The 19,010-nt window shown below is 41.3% G+C and overlaps 1 protein-coding gene across 1 annotated transcript in view; it reads right to left on the minus strand.

Annotated features, from left to right (window-relative positions):
* The window catches only part of LOC113406304 (E3 ubiquitin-protein ligase HERC2-like), a 216,767-nt gene that overhangs the window by 49,116 nt on the left and 148,641 nt on the right, over positions 1–19,010 (minus strand). The window contains exons 60-69 of the mRNA XM_026650394.1: positions 17,990–18,080; positions 14,905–15,082; positions 14,599–14,680; positions 14,342–14,513; positions 11,749–11,893; positions 9,374–9,599; positions 8,228–8,399; positions 7,368–7,554; positions 6,127–6,267; positions 276–467 (exon numbers count right to left, since the gene is read on the minus strand). Coding sequence (XP_026506179.1) covers positions 276–467; positions 6,127–6,267; positions 7,368–7,554; positions 8,228–8,399; positions 9,374–9,599; positions 11,749–11,893; positions 14,342–14,513; positions 14,599–14,680; positions 14,905–15,082; positions 17,990–18,080 — 1,586 coding nt within the window. The remainder of the gene's footprint in view (positions 1–275; positions 468–6,126; positions 6,268–7,367; positions 7,555–8,227; positions 8,400–9,373; positions 9,600–11,748; positions 11,894–14,341; positions 14,514–14,598; positions 14,681–14,904; positions 15,083–17,989; positions 18,081–19,010) is intronic.

Consider the following 19,010-nt stretch of genomic DNA (forward strand, 5'->3'; position numbering starts at 1 on the left):
AGCATGTTGTGGGGGCCTCCGGGAAAAAAAGGGTTGAGAACCCCTGGCAATTGACTCTCATTGATTTCTACAGCAAACAGCTATATTCATTTGGTATTCCAATTAAAGGTATATGGACTCTTATATTAGTATAAGATAATTATTAGTTTTTATGTTTGTAAAAACCTACATCTTCTGAACCTATATCTTCAACGAGTAGGAGTCACCTCAACAGAATGAGAAAGAAGGGAGGATAGTTAAAATACAGTAAGACAACAAAAATCACTTTGACTGACCTGTGGGTATGCAGTGCCCATTCCAGACAGCACAGCGGAAAGAACATCCTTTCCCTTCTCACCAGCCCTGGTGGAGACAGCAAGCTTCAGCAGGTCAACCATGACTCGTGTGTCATCCGGTACTAAAAGACTAGTGAACTCATCCAAGTATTGGGGCTCAGGACCAGATACTTTACTTTGGCTTTCTACATCCTGAAAGAGAAATTCAAGAAATATATAATATATAATGAAGAAAGATGGAAGAAAGATTTTATATAACAAACTGAGTTAACTTGCCTATAAAAACCCAACATGGTCATTAACCTGTTCTGTAACTGTCGTTCTTTGCGATGTGTTGCACATGTCCATACCGCTTCAGATGCGTGCATGCCCAGTGCACTAGCATTACAGATTTTTCCCTTAGAGGTACCCCCACATCAGGGCAGCCCATGCACCCGCTGCTGCCTCCTACTGCTACACAATGGCACAAAGGTACAGCCACCTTGATCCTCCTCAGTTCCTTCTTACCAGACAGATTTTGATAGAGAGGGGAAGGCGAGTGGGTCATGGAACGGACATGTGCAACATCTCACAGAACAACAGTTACAGAGCAAGTTAGTAACCATTTTTCTTAAGTGATTGCACATGTTCATTCTGTTTCAGGTGTCGCTCAAGCAGGTCAATCAGGAGATGGGATCAGAGTCGACCTGAATAATGACAGAAGGACTAAATGTCCAAATCTGATATCTCTAGACTGTTGAGAGATGGCATTAGAATCAGAGACATGTACTGATGACCAAGTTGCAGCTCTACAAACAGCCACTACAGGCACATGAGATAGAAAGGCTGCAGAGGCCAGCTGAGATCTCGTTGAACATGCCAACATGCTGTCTGGGGAAGTTACATTGGTCATGTTGTAGCACAAACGTATACAGGAGGAAATCCACAATAAGATTCTTTGAGATGAGACTGGAATGCCCTTCATCCTGCCTGCAACTGCCACAAACAGTTATGAAGATGGCCTATGGTTTAGTCCTATCCAAGTAAAATGCTAATGCTCTCCTAACAGCAAATGTGTGGAGTCTCTCCTCATTCTTAGGAGAATGAGGATTGGGGAAGAATGTTGGTAAATATAATGCCTGACTGATATGGAAGTGAGAAACCATGCTGGTGAGAAATTTTGGATGAAGGTGAAGATATACCTTTTCCTTGTATAAGATACCTGATGGATCAGATACCAGGGCTCTCAATTCCCTCACTCTTCTTGCAGAGATAATTGCCACTAAAAAGGCTGGCTAACTTGAAAGATGAAGCAACAAACAGAGAGCAGGCAGTTCAAAGGGCAAGGTGGGGGTGTACATTACTGTTCAAATCCCCACGAGGGAACATAATACCTCCTTTCAGTCCTCTTAGCTGTGTGAGGCAGGGAAGATGGGTTTTTGCCACAACACTCTAGTGGGCTCCCAAATAGCCTCATTTATGGGCAGTGCCACTCAAGAAGGCCCCACAGATGCCAAAATGTCAACCAATCTGCCTGAGCTCTCCTGAACTATTTCCATCTGTATATCAGGGTGGAAGCCATTCTCTTAAGGAGGTTCTGATGGGCCCTATAATCGTCCAGAAAAGGTGAAAAAACACTGGACACTACCGCCTGATCAAGTGATGAGGAGGAGGAACCCAAGGCTGGCTGAAATGGTGCTTCTCCCAATTCCTCCAAAGTGAGATTCATTGGGGCAGACTGTTCAAGTTTGATACCGAGTTCAGTACCAGGAGTGGCTTCTTGAAGATCTCAACGCAAAGAGTGATCACAGTACCTACCAGAACAGGGAGGGGGAGAAGAGGAACTGGCGCTGGATGGAAACCCATACTGGCTCCAGTACAGTCGCAGATATGGCACTGGAGTCCAATTTTTTTCCTGACAAAGGCTCCCTACTGACCAACCAACATGGAGCCTCCACTGGATACCAGCAGTGAAAACCTCTCATAGCAGAGTGATGTTTTACGTGACACGGCTGTGACACATAAGATCCAATTTCTGACTCAGACAACGAACCTAAGTCATTCAATGAGGGAGGTGCCATGCTTCTCAGTGCTGGGGAGCAGTGATGGGAGTCTGGAGAGGATGGCACTGGAGAAATTATAGTCAGTTTGCCCCTCAACTGCACCGTACAAAGGGGTACCAGAGCATTTGAAGGTGCCCATGGTACTTGGTGCTGAACTCTAGCAGTCAGCAAGTCCTCGTGGGTGTCTGTTGGTATTGGGTGAAGTGTTTCTTGAACCACCAGTATCAGTAGACTCAGCTGATCACTTGCTACGACATAAGTCTCAGGAGTTGACAGCACCAGGAGTCTCTCTTGGTGCTGCTGAGCCAAAGAGGACGCACTGCTGAACAAGATGGTGCTCCCTTACAGACACTCAACAGCATCAGTACCTGAGTTAATGACCTCACCTAAGGTTCCACCGGCCCCAGAGAAAAAACTGCTTGGCACTATGCGCACTCTACCCTGCTTCTCAGCTTGGCTGCTGGCAACCTCAATCTCCTGGACAATGCCGTTCCTCAGTGCAGTCTTTCAATGTTTCTTCTTCAGTACTGGAGATGGAGATCAATGTTGGGACTCTGCCATGCCAGGAGGAGTGCTCCTAAGCAAAGTAAAGGCACTCAATGCTCACCTCGAGCAGGAAGGTTCTGAAGATTGGGCAGGGCTGCATCCATAAGGAGATGTTTTAGTCTGACCTCCCGGTATTTTTTAGCTCTGGGTTTCAAGTCCCTGCAGATTTCACATCTGTCCCTGATGCGTGCTTCTCTGAGGCACTTCAGGAACCTGGAGTGCAGGTCCCTGACCGGCATCAGCTTCTTGCATGTATTTCAAGGTTTAAAGCAGTGGTCTCCAACCTTTTAACGCACAAGATCACTTTTTGAATTTAAGGGCAACCCAGGATCTACCCCATCCCTTCCCCATCTCCCCTCTCTTCATCACTCACTCTCCCCCACCCCCACTCACTTTCACCGGGCTGGGACAGGGGGTTGGAGTTTGGTAGGGGGTGCGGGCTCTGGGCTGGGGCCAAGGGGTACGTAGTGTGGGAGGGCGCTTCAGGCTGAGCCTGAGGCAGCGGGTTGGGGTGCAGGAGGAGGTGAGAGGTGCAAGCTCTGGGAGGGGCTGGGGCAGGGGCTTGGGGTGCAGGAGGGGGCATGGGGTGCTGGATCCGGGAGGGTGTGTGGGGGGGCGGGTTCTTGCCAGGCAGCACTTACCTCGGGTGGCTCCTGGTCAGTAGAGCAGCAGGGCTAAGGCAGGCTCCCTGCCTGGCCCGGCCCCACGTCACTCCCAGAAGGGGCCAATGCGCCCCTGCAGCCCCTGGGGGGGGGGGGGGGGGCACAGGGCCCCGGGCGCGGCCCCCCCCGGCGGGCCCCCCCCAGCCAGGGGGGGGGGGGGGGGGGGGGGGCGCTTGCAGGCAGGAGCAGCACACAGACTCCTGCCCCCCATTCCTCCGGGGCTGCACTGGCCACTTCTGGGAGCAGTATGGGGACTGGGAGAGTGTCCAGGATTGACCGGTTGGTGACCACTGGTTTAAAGTCTGGGGACTGAGGCATGCCACAGCACTGGGCATTGACACCCAGAACCACTGGAAACCAAAATGTAAACTAAATACATTAGTAAAATAAAAAAATAAACCTACACTTCAGTAAGACGACGCAACAAGTACCAACCATATACAACAGAAAAGACTCAGAAAGAGGGAAACACTTGTGGTAGCAAGTTAGCACTCTCTGACAATCATCACAGGTGGTAAGAAGGAAGAGATGGGAGTTGGTTCTACCCTTTGGACTATCGTGCAGCAGCACAATGCAGCAGAGGACATATGTGCCATCCTAGTGGGTTCAGCTGAGGGAAAAATCTCAAATGCTAGTGAACGGAGCAAGCTTACACCTGCAGGGGAACGGGCATGTGCAAGCACTCCAAGAAGAAACAGAAGTTTAATACTGTGACCCTAAGACAGGGATGGGCACACTTTTTGGCCCGAGGGCCACATCTTGGTATGAAAATTGTATGGTGGGCCATGAATGCTCACAAAATTGGGGTTGGGGTGCAGGAGGGGGTGAGGGCTCTGGCTGGGGGTGCAGACTCTGGGGTGGGGCCAAAAATGAGGAGTTCAGGTTGCGGGAGGGAGCTCTGGGCTGGAGGATGGGGTTGGGGTGCGGGCGGGAAGGCTCCGGCTGGAGGTGTGGGCTCTTGGGTGAGGCTGGGGATCCCGCTTTATTAGGCTTCCACCACAATTTTGACAGTGGGAGCTCCAGTGGCCAACAGCGGGGGGCCCCCCGCTCTCAGCCCCAGGCGGAAAACTGCGGAAAAGTAATAATGAACCTTATTACCGCAAATAATAAGGTCCATTATTACTTTTCCGTGATTTTCCATGGCTTGTCTGCAACTCAGCCGCAATTTGGGACAATCATCCCATGATTCAAGTAGGGGCTTAATAATAAACATCTCTCAGCTGTATTCACACAGTTATGACTAGTAGAAAGTAGTGGTAGGTCAACAAGTGTTCAGCTCCTATTTTCTGAAAGCCCTAACTAATTAAAAGGGAAAATGTGAAGAGAAACACAGACTATCAAGCCACAAAACCGTAAGAGACAACTGACTTTCAAATCTTCAGAACAAAGTCCTAAGGGAAAAAAATATCAACTATTTCCTGATTTTATGAACCAATGCTTATTAGGCAAGGCTTAGGGGCGTTGCATATTTAGAGATCGCTTCACTACATCATTTGGGGCATTTACCAAACAAAACTATGCCATGCTGAAGTACACTATAAAAATTACTACCTACTTATGTAAACAATACTTTTACATGTATTAGACAGTAGGGCTGGCTGGAAAACAGAAATTTCATTTCAGAAAAAACAAGCTTTCAAAAATTTGTTTTCATTCCGCATCAGAACTGAAATGAGACCTTTCGAATTTTAGGGTGAAAAAAATACAAGACTACCAACCCCAGAATAACTAGTAACTCAGTGGTGGTTAGGGCACTACCTAGGATATGAGATTCAACTCCCTGCCTAATTTGAAACCGAGACATAGGGCAGGTCATACTACCGCTTAAGTCGATCTAACCTACATCGCTTAGGGGTATGAAAAAGACACCTCCCTGAATGACGCAAGTTATAGTGACCTACGAGCTGTCCACACCAATGCTATGCCGGTGGGAGATGCTTTCCCACTGACATAGCTTCTGCCTCTCACAGAGTTGGAGTAATTATGTCAATGTAATTACCTCTCCTGTCAGCATAGAGCATCTTCACTAGATGTGCTGCAGCTGCGCTGATGTAGCGCTTCTAGTGTAGATCTGCCCTTAGTCCTGGGTCTCCCACATCCCAGGTGAGTCCCCTAAGCACCAGATCATTATTGATTATTCTGGGGTAGGGGTCCCTCTCTCCCCTTTTCCTCTGGGTCTCCCACATCCCATGTGAGTGATCTAACCACCAGGCTATTGGTTATTCTCGAGTCCCTCTCTCCCCTTCCAGAAATTCCATCCTGACCACAAGAAACCTTCCCAACTAAATTTTTGTCAAAATAAGATACTTTTTCATGAAACATTTCAGCTTTAACAAAACCGCACTTTTAGATGGGAAAATTTTTCAAAAAATTTGTGACCAGCTCTACCTAGCACCATAAAAAATACATTTGCATTACACAAAGCTAACTAACTACATACATAGAGTTGCATATGGCATTCTCAACCATATGGCACTTGCTGTAGCACCAGAAATTTTTTTTTTCCTCTGCTGACATAACTTGTCAAACACCAGAACAATTCAATTGCTTGATGGAGATACATAATAAAACCTATAATCTTAAAAATATTAGCAATATTACTTCTTTGGTTTTCGTCATGGTCTCTGCTATGATACTGGCAGCTCCAGGATCATCAGTGACTGGAATGAAAGGACGAGAAGAGGCAGCAGCAGCTGAGGGAGTTACAGCAGAGGGGGTCACAGCATCTTCTGAAGAAACAACCTAGTCAAAAAACATCATAGTAACCAGATAGCAGAGCAATAAGATATTGCATGTGTTTAAACAAGCTTAACTAGACTTTGTAAAAAGAAGTTTGTGCTCAGAAAAGAGATGCCTAAAAACAGCAGCATCTTATTCAAGAAATCCCTGTATGAACCTTGCAGTGGTGCCTACTGGCGAACTAAGGGCTTTCCTTCGCTATAGGACTAAGTCGATGTAAGTTACGCTGCTTCTGTTACATAAAACTACATAAGTGAAGTTGACATAACCTACATCGACTTACTGCAATGTCTACACCATGCGATTTCAACGAGAGACGCGCTCCCATCAACTTAGCATTTCTTAACCAGACTCGCTAAATCAACGCTGTGGCATCCATCGCAGCAGCGCTGATTTAGCTCGTAGTGAAGACAAGCCCTAAATCAGGGCCCCACTGCACTAGGTACGAACATGCAGTAAGATGACAATTCTTATCCCAAAGAGCTTACAACCTAAAAGACAAGACATAACAGCTGGATGAGACAAACAAGTATGTTAGCATGGGGGAATGGAGAAGATGTATCCTCTTTAGTGACAAAATTATTATTACTACTCCTTTTAACACTGAAGAACCCACACAGTATGTTTGTATCTGGCTTTCTTTTCAATACATCACACAATAGAAATAATGTTACAATTATTTGTTACATCTGAAATAAGATTTAGACACTGACGATTCTCTTCATCTTGTCATTTGTTCTTTTTTAAATCCAGTTTATAAATTTACCTCTACTTCTTAAACTGTTTCAATACCTGATTAAGAGAACGCCAATATCTTTGAATCAGGTCTAAAACATGGTGAGAAATTACCTTATGTTTTTATCTGATTTACTGGACTCGAAACTTGTGAATTGTTCAATTATAAACAGGCACAGCCGACAAATTGCAGGTACTTTATGGCATTGATTCTAGAAGTTAGACAGATGCCGAAGTAAAGTTCTTACACATGTTACTGTCAAATTAAATAAAGGAAAATACTTCACAGTGTTATTGTTGATGGATGTTTCAGCACTCCAAAATTGTTGCTCTGATATCAAAACTGATTCTGATTTTATTTATTTTACCTCTCCTCTCCTGTCTTGCCAGGGATTTGGACTCAGTCTCTCTTCGACATCCACTGCTAGCACACACTCTTCCCCATTGGCAGGGCTCCCTGTAGAAGCAGCATCTGGTGGTGGGACCGGGGATGAAGAAGGACATTCCACTGGTGCAATCATACTTGCAGGCATCAGTGCTCCAACCACTGCATCCCTAAATCAAAAATGAACAAACTGTTGAAGAAAGACTTACACTGGGACCACCAAATCCTCTCCTTGGAAGAAACGTGTCCTGTTATTCAGCTGGAGTAATACTAAAAGTGATGGTTTTCAATGTTTGCAGTCTACAGGGTAGTTTACTTCCATTCCATATGGGAGGACTCACACTTAGCTGAGATAGTTACAGATGCCTACAGAGTTTGGGGATTTTTAAACCAAAGTCTTCCACAAGTTTCTTTTCAGACTCTTTACCACTAATATTTCTCCTGTCTTTACAAACAGAAATGAGCAATCTCAAAAGGAGCCCTCTGCTCTGTGATACACATTCTCAACTGCAAGGTATACAACAAGATTATTGCTGGGAGTTGCATTTTTGGAAAGCTATCATTCTGTTCTTATTTGGATGATGCACTCTCACATGAGACTTTTAAAAAAGCTAACATTCTGTTGCAGAGTTTCCTGTTCCACATAAGACAGTCTTGTCAGAAAAACCTGTATCAACAAGTTGATTTCAAGTGAACACTAAAAGGAAATTTAAATGAAGTTAAAGCATACATCCTAAAGCCCTATTTTATACCCATGATTACCTGGTATAAGGGAGAAACTGTATGAAGTAGCTTACCATCTATGCTTCATCCTGTAAAATACAAGAATGTTGGCACGCCTACCTGGCATACATAATTTGTAATGCTGTCAATATATGAGATAATGCTTGTTGTTTGGCAAGGTTCCCATCTAGCGACAGAAGAATCTTAGCGAGGGAAGGGCGGTTAGGTTTGGAACTGCTTACACCACTGATTTTGTTATTGGCAGCAGAAGAATCTGCATCTGATGGGACACCTGGGAAAAAGAGTCAGACATGCTTTTAAAAAAAAAGACTATAATGCATAATAACTATTGTTGTTTGATACCTGCTTAATGATACTTTTGGAAAGGATTCTTAGCCTACAATTCCTGTAATTCTGATATGAAACCCAATACTAAACCTAGGTCAGCAATGACTTTCATGTAAAAGAGAGTCTAAAACTTACTCATGAGAATGGAGACACAACACCACTAGTTTCCTACTGGCCTCTACAACAATCTTTACTTGGACAAAAAATTAGCAGTTGAGTACTATTTATATATATTGTACATCTATGAAGCTCTGTTATTGCTGCAGTTCTGTCCAGGTAAAAGATAGCTAATGGATTAAAAGACATAGAAACAGCTAAAATATTCTGATATTTTACATAGAACATTTTTGTTACTCAAGTCTGACTAAACCTTGGTTCTGATAAATTGGGAAGGTGCCATCATAGAATGCTGCCTCCCTCTTTAATGGTGATCACTTGTCTTAGAAATCAATAGGTAAGATAACATTTGCATCAACAATTATTATGTGTAAGAGGCATATAATACAGAGATTTAATATTATGCTAGCATCCAGAAGCCCCAATCAGGGCAAGGCCCCAACATGACAGGCACTGTATCCCCTGCCCAAAAAAAGACAAAAAAGTCTACAGTCCAAGAAGAATCTCATTTTTGCTAATGCATTTTGGACATTGACAAACAGTTTAAGACATTTAAAAGTTCAAACTAGCGCTAACTTTTGTATGACTCCTCAGCTTCAGGGCATACAATGTTTTAGCTTCCCAAGTCTTGTTCTCTTCTCACTTCCTCCATTTTCAGCAAATCAGTATGTTTAAATGGCTTTCATCCTGCACAGCCACCTCGTCCCCCACAACCGTCCATCTATACACATCTACAACGCCGCCCCAATCCACAAATATTGTTTAAAAATGTTAAGGAAATAAACACAAGCTTTGTATTACCTAGATAAGAAGCGCCTAAAGGGTCTCTAGCAGTTTGGAAGAGTACTGGCTCATGAACAGATGGTGTAGCTACATCCACTGTTGTCCATGCTACACTGTGGGAAGATCCACAAGCAACACGTGTAATTTTCTGGCCTTCTAAACCCTGTACAAGAGTGGGTTTTCTATTGACTGTAGTAGTTCCATTGCCTTGTTGTCCATGATCGTTGTCACCCCAAGCATAAACCTGCCAACAGACAGTTCTATGTGTTACTGTTTTTCACTGAGTCTTCCATATAGTTATTTTCAAAATTACTATGATAGGATCTTATCTCTAAATGACTTATGTTACTAATTAAAGATATTGCCAGAGTACCTACCACCTTCATAATTAACAGCTGATGCTTTCAGGTTACATATGCTAATATAGCACATACGAGCTTCATTCTGTGAGCAGATTCATGTACTATTTCATTATTCTGGGTGTACATAAAGTTAATGGAATTACTTGCACATCGATTTTACTGGGACTCTGCATAACTATGATATTTATGCTATCACCCAATATAGAACAGAAATATGTCCTGTCACAAGATCATGGTTGCTTCTGGATCTTAGGAAGCGAAAAGCCGTGGGTTGTCTCTGAAACATCCCATGTTGCCATAAATAATAAGGAACAAAAATGCAAAAGCTATATTAAGATGACAGTTAAGATTTAATAAATATATGAAGGCAAGAAAATTCTAAGTGACAATCACATTAATATTTGTGCAGTGCTTTAAGAAGTAAAACAATATATTATAAAGAATATTTATTTCATTCAATAAGTATGTAGCCAATGATTTTAGTTTATTATCCATTTGTTGTGTGATGTTATGATTAATCAATATGTTATATCATATATATCCATTGTATGTTAACTAGAGTTAATTTGTAGGATTAGAGAAGTATAAAATTGATCCATATTTAGAGGAATCATTAGATATAAGTAAGACAAGCTGAAATGCAAGAACCTGTAGGCTGAGGCCTGCAAGATTTTAGCTTAGCCATTTTAGGCCTTGGAGACAAGAAATGCTGACACAAATAAATGACCAAGGAATAACCCGAAGCCCTAAATTTATGGGAAAAGAGGTACCAACTGGTAATAATGCGAAAATCTAGCCCAACAAGGGTGGGCAAACTATGGCCCGCGGGCTGCATCCGGTCCATCAGACATTTTAATCCGGCGCTCAAGCTCCCGCTGAGGAGTGGGGTGTGGGACTTGCTCCGCTCCACGTGGCTCCTAGAAGCAGCAGCATGTATGCCCTCTGGCTCCTACATGTAGGGGCAGTCAGAGAGCTCCGCACGCCGTCCCCGCAGCTCCCATTGGCTGGGAATCACAGCCAATGAGAGCTGCAGGGGTGGTGCCAGACACGCCCTCCTGCACCGCAAACTGCTCAACCCCAGACCAACCCCAGAGCCTGCACCCCCAGCTGGAGCTCTCACTGCCGCCCCTCCCCCGCACCACGACCTCCTACCCCAGCCTGGAGCTCCCTCCCACACCCTGAACTCATTTCTGGCCCCACCGCAGAGCCCACACACCCCCAGCCGGAGCCCTCACCCCCTCCCGCATCCTAACCCCAATTTTGTGAGTTTTCATGGCCCACCATACAATTTCCATACCCAGATGTGGCCCTCAGGCCAAAAAGTCTGCCCACCCTGGACTAGCCAGAAGATTAAATTTTAAATTATAAAATGCTGTAATAGTAAATCTTGTCTCCAACATGCATCTTAGCCACAGGATACAGGTGGTACATCAGTGCTAATGAGAACCTACACAGCCTATAAAATTCGGGTTTCCTCATGTTTCTAGGGGACACAGAACAATAAGAAAGAGAGGGCTGACACTTTCATGTACATGCGCAGAATGTAGGTATAGACAGAATCACATTATAAAAAAAGGTGCCCACAGCGGGAAAACTGAACTTCCTATGGGAAACCTCCAGGAGAGACCATCCCCATATTGATGATCAATCCATGGGAGAGACATCAGACTCTAACACCATGTAGGATGATGTGAGTATGTCTCTAGTTATAACTGGTGTATGGATATATTTAGGAATTTTATATGCTGTGACATTTATAACTTTGTTGGCAACTTTAATAAAACTGTTAAAAGATAGTGGATCTTGTTCTTGTGATTGTATGTGTTACTGGTCTACGGTTTCATGTGTTCCTATGGACTCTAGATCTAGAGCAAACAGAGATAACTCTGTTGGGTTTGAGACTGTAGCCACCAGAGCCAAATCCACTGTAGTATAATTAACATTAAATAAAATAAAAGGCTACAAGTATTACTGCTGTTACTACATTACATTGCCTCGATATCTAGCTTTTTCTGGACCAGAGTAACTTACCTGTCCTGTGTCAGTGACAGCCAGGCAATGAAGTGCACCTACAGCCACATGTACAATCTTCTTCCCTCTCAGCCCTTCCACAACCTGTGGCTTTCGCACATGAACATCAGTGCCATGACCTAGCCTGAAGTAATCCCCCTTGCCCCTGGAACAGACAAGGAAGTAAATGTAAAATTCCCGGCAATTATATCATTCTAAACATTGCAATCCTTTGCCATTACACCTTTCCAAATTGAAATCCTTTATATATCCAAAGGGAAAGAGCACGTAACAGCAATGCAAATTTCTTGACAATGACCTTGAAACCTGACTTGGAAAGACTTATTTCTAGAGGGTAGCGAAAAATCTACAATTTTTCATACATTGGCCTCAATACTAAAAATGTACCATTTATTATTATTTTTGGGGAAGTATTGTGGTTGCATAAAATTCATTCTTTCTGTTTTGAAATATCTTACTATTATAAATTTACTTATACTCAAAAATGACGTACTCAAAAATGACTTGTATTTTTTTAACTCAGTAAAATCACTATCCAGCTTACAATTTATATAAACACAGGACCTGCACTGTGACAACTACTCACATGAGTAAAACTGCACATGTGCTTAACTATTTACATAACTGAGGCTTCAGACAAGCCTCAAACACAGGTTACTTTTATTACCAACATATGAAATTTTCCTCAACTGTCTGAGAGACACCATTAACATTGCACTACTCAGTCTATTTTATGGCAATACCTCAAGATATTACCAACAGTATCAACTGAGCAGAAAAAAAATGAAGAGTGTTGGTTAGAGGTAACAATTCTCATTTTTCCCCATTGTATTTTGTAACAGTGATCAGTCTCTGTTGGAAATCAAGTATCTCCAAAAGTCCTTAGTTTAATAGTAATTTCCAGATAAAAACTATGTTACAACTGAACTGAATACATATCGGTATCATAAGGATAAAAAAAAAATTACTTGGATGTCCTAATTACCCCCCAAAACAAGTACTACAAACCTAGGAAATTCAGAGTTAAACTTAAAAGAAATCCAAGCATGCTAGGTATGCTGAGGCACACAAACAAGCTTAACTTTGCCTAGCAGTGATGTCATGCAATAATCACGTTATGATTATTAAATATTTTAGTGTTTGTAGTCCCAATTTAGATTTAACTTATTTTTGAAGACATTTGATTTTCTTTCCCCTGCCCCCCAACTCTTTGCAGTGTTGATACAGGGCAGGGCTAATGGAAGGAAAAATGGTGGCCCACGGGCAGCTTGGCTTCCCACACATTGAGAGCAATAGGGGACAGCGGTCATTCTGAAGGAGGACATCTTTACTAAAGGCACTGTTAGCTTCACTCTCATCACGAACAACAGGAGATAATCATTTGAAAAGAGAGCAGATTGTTGTGGAATTCACTGTAGAAAAATATTATTCATCAGCCTGTGCTGAAGAAGAAACATTAGTTTATGAAGAATAAAGACAATCCTAAAGTTAAGTTTCTTCAAATATAGCCTGTACGTAAGAATTCAATTTAACCAAACGGGATGTTTGAAGACCCTGTGTTGTTCTGTTACTGAGATCATTGGTAACAAAAAATATCTTTTGAGTTTTAAATTTCATGAATTATCTTTAATAAATTTTTACTTTAACTAACAACCAATTCACTTGTAAGTTCTCAGATGGGAAATTCTCATTCTATACTCAAAGAGTATTCTAATATTGAGGAGAATATGCTGTATTCTCTACACAAAGTGGCTGAATCCCTGATTCAAGTGGAAAAACTAATCCCTAACAATGGAATCACAACCAATCATTCTGTAATTAGAGAACATATATAGGATGCAGCAGTGCACTTGCTTTAACATAAGAACCAAGAGGAACTGAGCTATATTATTTCATAGACTATCTATATATAAATAAATTAAATGAATAAATAAGGCCCTACTTGAACTATGGGATAATTGTCAAAAAATTGCAGCTGAATTGCAAACAAGCCATGGAAAATTGTCGAAAAGAATAATGGACCTTATTATTTTCGGTAATAAGGTCCATTATTACTCTTCCATGATTTTCCACTGTTGGCCACCCAGGGCTGAGAAGGGGAGCTGCAGCCCTCAGCCCTGGGGTGGCCAGGACTCCCCACTGTTAGCCTCGCACCCGGTAGGGCTCCCGCTATCAAAACTGCGTTGGAAGTCAAATACTGTGGAATCCACAATTTCCACAATATTGCAAGTTAAGTAGGGCCTCAACTATATAAAGATTTTCTTTTATCACAATAATCTTTATTTCTATTTATTTTTATTGCACTAAAACCTATGCACCCCAACCAGGCAAGGGTCCCAGTTATGACAGGCACTCTATAAAGATTTAGTAAATGACAGTACCACCCCCAAAGAGCTTACACTTTAACAGACAAAATATAACAGGTGGGTGCACAAATAAGTGTGCAGGGGGAGGGAGGTGGTGGTGGAAACAATAGGATGTTTTAGAATAAATTAAACATGTGCACAAAGCATAGATATAATAAGCCAGTCTGTAGCAATCAACCCAACTCAAATGCCTTGAAATTTTTTGTAAATATTTCTTAGCAACATACCAGGTCCACACCACTCCAGATTTGGTAAGTGCCAAAGAGAACTGAGCCCCACACTCAATCTGGCACACACTCTGGCCATTTAGTCTTTCAATGTTCTGAGGAATGTTGCATCCTTCACTTCCTCCTCGGCCCAGTTTTCCAAAGTCACCATCTCCCCAGGAAAACACCAAACCTAGTAACACCAATCAAACAGTATGTCACACTATGATCACAATATTCCCATATGCTATGAAGTTGCTAAAGAAAGATACTCCTACCTTCATCTGTCAAAGCCAGAGTCTGAGCATCTCTGCTTCCACAAGCAACTTGAATGACTCTGTGACCAAGAAGCACTTTAACCTACAACACACAGAAAAGTAAGCATGCTGCCTCAAACACATTAAGCATATTTTAAAGTTTCACAGTAATTTCAAAGTATTTGTGACTTGTTTTGTTCTTTATACATCCAAGCCACATTACACACTGCTTTGGGATTCTTAGCTTTATTTCTCCCTTTATTTTCTCTTCTTGTACATATACATACATAGACACTACCACAATCAGGAAATACCTCATGTACTTACCATCTTCGGTTTGAGTTGTGTAGTATTGTCTCCATGACCCAGCCTGCCATATTCTCCAAGGCCCCATGTGTACAGTTCACCACTAGATGTGATGGCAGCACTGTGAGAACTGCCACAAGCAATATCACGGATACGCTTGGTTTTCAATGCTTCTATCAATCTTGGTTTATCACAATTCCTAAAGATAGAATAAAAGGATTTATCACCTTCTTTTGTGATGTCATGCAATATATTTCATGCCCAACCTTCCAATGTCTCATGTAATATTAAACACCTGAATGGCAAAACTGCCCTAATGCTAATATATAAGACTCCAATGTTTCACTTTAAGTCATGGATTTAATTTATTTTTCTATTTATCTTAAAGGTATATTGTTCAAGTCAATTTAGGCCAAAAATGTAGGTCTGGTAAAAAAAAAAAAAAATAAACTTTTAAAATGCTGAAAACATTTTCATTTTCCACTATTTTTAATGTAAAAAGCCAAAGAGTCCTGTGGCACCTTATAGACTAACAGACGTATTGGAGCATAAGCTTTCGTGGGTGAATACCCACTTCATCAGACGCATGCCACAAGACTCTGTCGCTTTTTACAGATCCATACTAACACGGCTATCCCTCTGATACTATTTTTAATGTAGTTCAACTGAACATTCCTTTTTTAAGAAATGTTATGTAACACAAACACACTGCAGCATCCTGATAATGAAGAACCAGAAAGATAAACAGATTAAAATGTGTATGTTAAAAAGTGAAATTGAATGATCTGTCTTCATTGCCCAGGCTGAGCTATTTATGAAAATTAATGGTAGAGAAAGTAAAAAGTCAAATATTTAAAACAGCCAGCTGTAATAATCCAGTGTTATCAGTTAGAAGTTTCTATAGATTGTATTTCTCCCGTGGACTCATCTTCAAAAAAAAAGATACTGAAATTCTGTTTTGAATACAAAGTTATGAACAAATTCTGTCTGAAAAAAGATATTCAGTATCTGCCAAATATTTTTTGCAAAATTCATTTCAGTCCCAAAAGTGGAGGCCCCCAGGCCTGACATGCCAGCCCAGAAGCACGGCCTCTGATCTCTTGGTCCTGCTCTGCATAGGGTGGAGGAGGATGGCACAGAATGTTGTACACCTGGCTGAGCCTCCAATACAGCAGCATGAGGACTGCAGTATCTCCAACCTGCAGTGCAGGGAGCCAGAGGATGAACAAAGAGATGCCCATTCCTATTCTAGCTCTGCACTTCACAAGGGGACCAGATCAAACAAACATTCATTGTCAGCTGCCTGCTAGAGTACTGAAGATGTTTCTTGTGAATATCACTGCAGCATTTGCCTGAGAAAGTAGGATGTCTTTTTGTTAAATTCAACCTGCTCACTGAATTCATTGTCTAGTTTTAATTTAAGTAGGTTTTCTAATGTGGTGTACATGCTACAACCATTATTAACATTTCTAAACAAATTAAGTAGGGCTTTGCGGAAATACATTTCAACCCTAATAGTAAGGACCCAGTCCTTCCACACTGTCCCAGCAATGCCTGGCAGGTGCAGGGCTAACAGGGGGACATCATGCAGGCAGCAGCACGGATGCAATGCCCACAATGAGTCAAGAATGTTTTCTGCTTATAATTATATTTAATAAACAGAAGAAAATATCTAAGAAACAATATATGTGCCTATGCTTAAACTAATAAAGCCATATTTTGTCCTCCCTTGTCTCAAACCCTCCCCTTCTGTTTGTCACCCACACACTTGTTGAGTCATGTCTATTCTGAGACTCAAGCTCTGAGGCACATGCTGTATTTTTCTATATATCATGTAAAGATCCTAAGAACACCTCTGAGAACTATACAGTATGAAGATCAATTTTCTATTGAATATGTTAATATTCAATAACTTGAAGATTTCCCCAGTGTGTATAACACAAGAAGTGAGTATAAAATTATTTTTCTCAATCTTTCCTTGCTAAAAAGTGTTTGAAATTTATGAAAAACTTTCAGGAGAAAAATCTACACCCTAGCTCAAAAAAGCACACCAACCGTCAAAAGACACAGATAGAATTACAAAACCCCTTGGCAACTTTAAAGACACTTAGATTACAAAATTAATAATACAATAATGACTTAAGTAGATGGTATGGGGTGGGTTGCTGGTATCAAATACAATGTTGGTACTTTTGTTTTACAGCTTCAATAAAATATCTTTTTTCACACAAGTAGCTTAGCTTGAGTGAGCTATCAAATACTCAGCTTCTAATTCAGCTTCTGCCAGAAAACATTTCTAGCTAACAGATATTTGGCAATACTAGATTTAAAGATTAATGGTGCACCAAACTTCTTTTTATTTATGGCCTGTCTACAGTATACCACAGTGTAGTATCAGAGTCCACTCTACTGCTCTGCAATTCTAAAGCATCTTCCATTAGGAATCTCAAGTAGCATAAAAATTTTAATACATCACAACAGCCTACCTGATCCCGAGACACCAGCGTTACTAATGAGAGTTTGAATTATTGCCATATGATAGAGAAAGGGCTTGACATGAGACATAGCTCAGTCAGTTAAGGCAGCACCAATTCACCATGGAAAAAGCACTTTTAGCTTTATTTGTTTCATCAACCATTCAAAAAACGTTAGTGGGCCTTTTACCTAGAAACTGAGGTGAAAATCGTAAAGAACTTCTAGAGAGCATGAGTGTAACCTTATCAGACTGTGGCAGGCATTTCAACACCCTCACCACCACCCAGTGCAAATTGGCAACCAATATTCCTGCTGCTTCTCACGTAACTTTTCAATAATGAATATACAAAAGAGACCCAATTAAACACTGACCTTGGCCATTAAGAGAAATCTATTTTTAAACAGCTATATTAATTTTAACTTGAGTATCCCTTTAAAACTACTGAAATTGCAATAAAAGCTTAGTTTGCAACATACAAAACTGATATATGTATTGCAGAAGAATCTTTTTGTAACACAATTCTTTATTTATAATATATTTAATTACTGTCACTGCTTGCTAACAATGATTCAATATCATTTGTTTGAAATATTTCCTATTTCAAGGTACTAATAGAAATTATATCCTTACATTCTGCTGAAGTGGCCAAGTTTTCCATCGTCTCCTTCGCCCCATGAAAATACCTTCCCATCAACAGTTAAAGCCATAGCATGCCGGCCACCTGCAAAGGTTTAAACTGCAAGTTTCAAACAGCAAAGATTTATTTCTTCGCCCTCCAGTATGGAAGACCAGAATGTGCACATAGTCAACAGGGCAACAGAAGTTAAGCAAAAGCCACGAAACATCCCATTAGTGCTTCAATTTAATATAGTGCTACGCTCTCCACCCCATAACTCTTTACTTTAATATATTCAAAAGCATTAATTTTCACATGGTCCACTGAGAAGGTGAAAAAACTTATTTTATAACTTTTTAAAAAAAGTATCCAGGGTGAACATTTTCCCTCAGTGGAAACAAATCACTTAAGTAACTATTTTCGAAATGAAAGAGTTAGCTAACGTTTTTTAAAAGGAAAATATTTCCACTGGATTGACCCAAAAATTACACTATAAAAAATCAGAAATTATTCTGAATTTAACTTTCAGAAAGATCACAACTTTATAGGTCAAAAAAATTAAGAGACTAAATTCACAGATTTCTATGGCCAGACGGGATCACCAGATCATCTAGTCTAATCTCCTTTACGCAGACCATAGAATTTCAGCCAGTACTCCTATATTACAGGCTCTATTCCAGGGGTCGGCAACCTTTCAGAAGTGGTGTGCCGAGTCTTAATTTATTCACTCTAATTTAAGGTTTCGCATGCCAGTCATACATTTTAACATTTTTAGAAGGTCTCTTTCTATCAGTCTATAATATATAACTAAACTATTGTTGTATGTAAAGTAAATAAGGTTTTTAAAATGTTTAAGAAGCTTCATTTAAATTAAAATGCAGAGCCCCCCGGACCGGTGGCCAGGACCCAGGCAGTGTGAGTGCCACTGAAAATCAGCTTGCGTGCCGCCTTTGGTACGCGTGCCATAGGTTGCCTACCTCTGCTCTATTCTATATCCTCTGCACTAGAACCATACAGTGCACAAGAGTCTACTTT

This window comes from Terrapene carolina, unplaced genomic scaffold (genome assembly GCF_002925995.2).
Source record: "Terrapene carolina triunguis isolate 2854851 unplaced genomic scaffold, T_m_triunguis-2.0 Scaffold25, whole genome shotgun sequence".
Lineage (NCBI taxonomy): Eukaryota > Metazoa > Chordata > Testudines > Emydidae > Terrapene > Terrapene triunguis.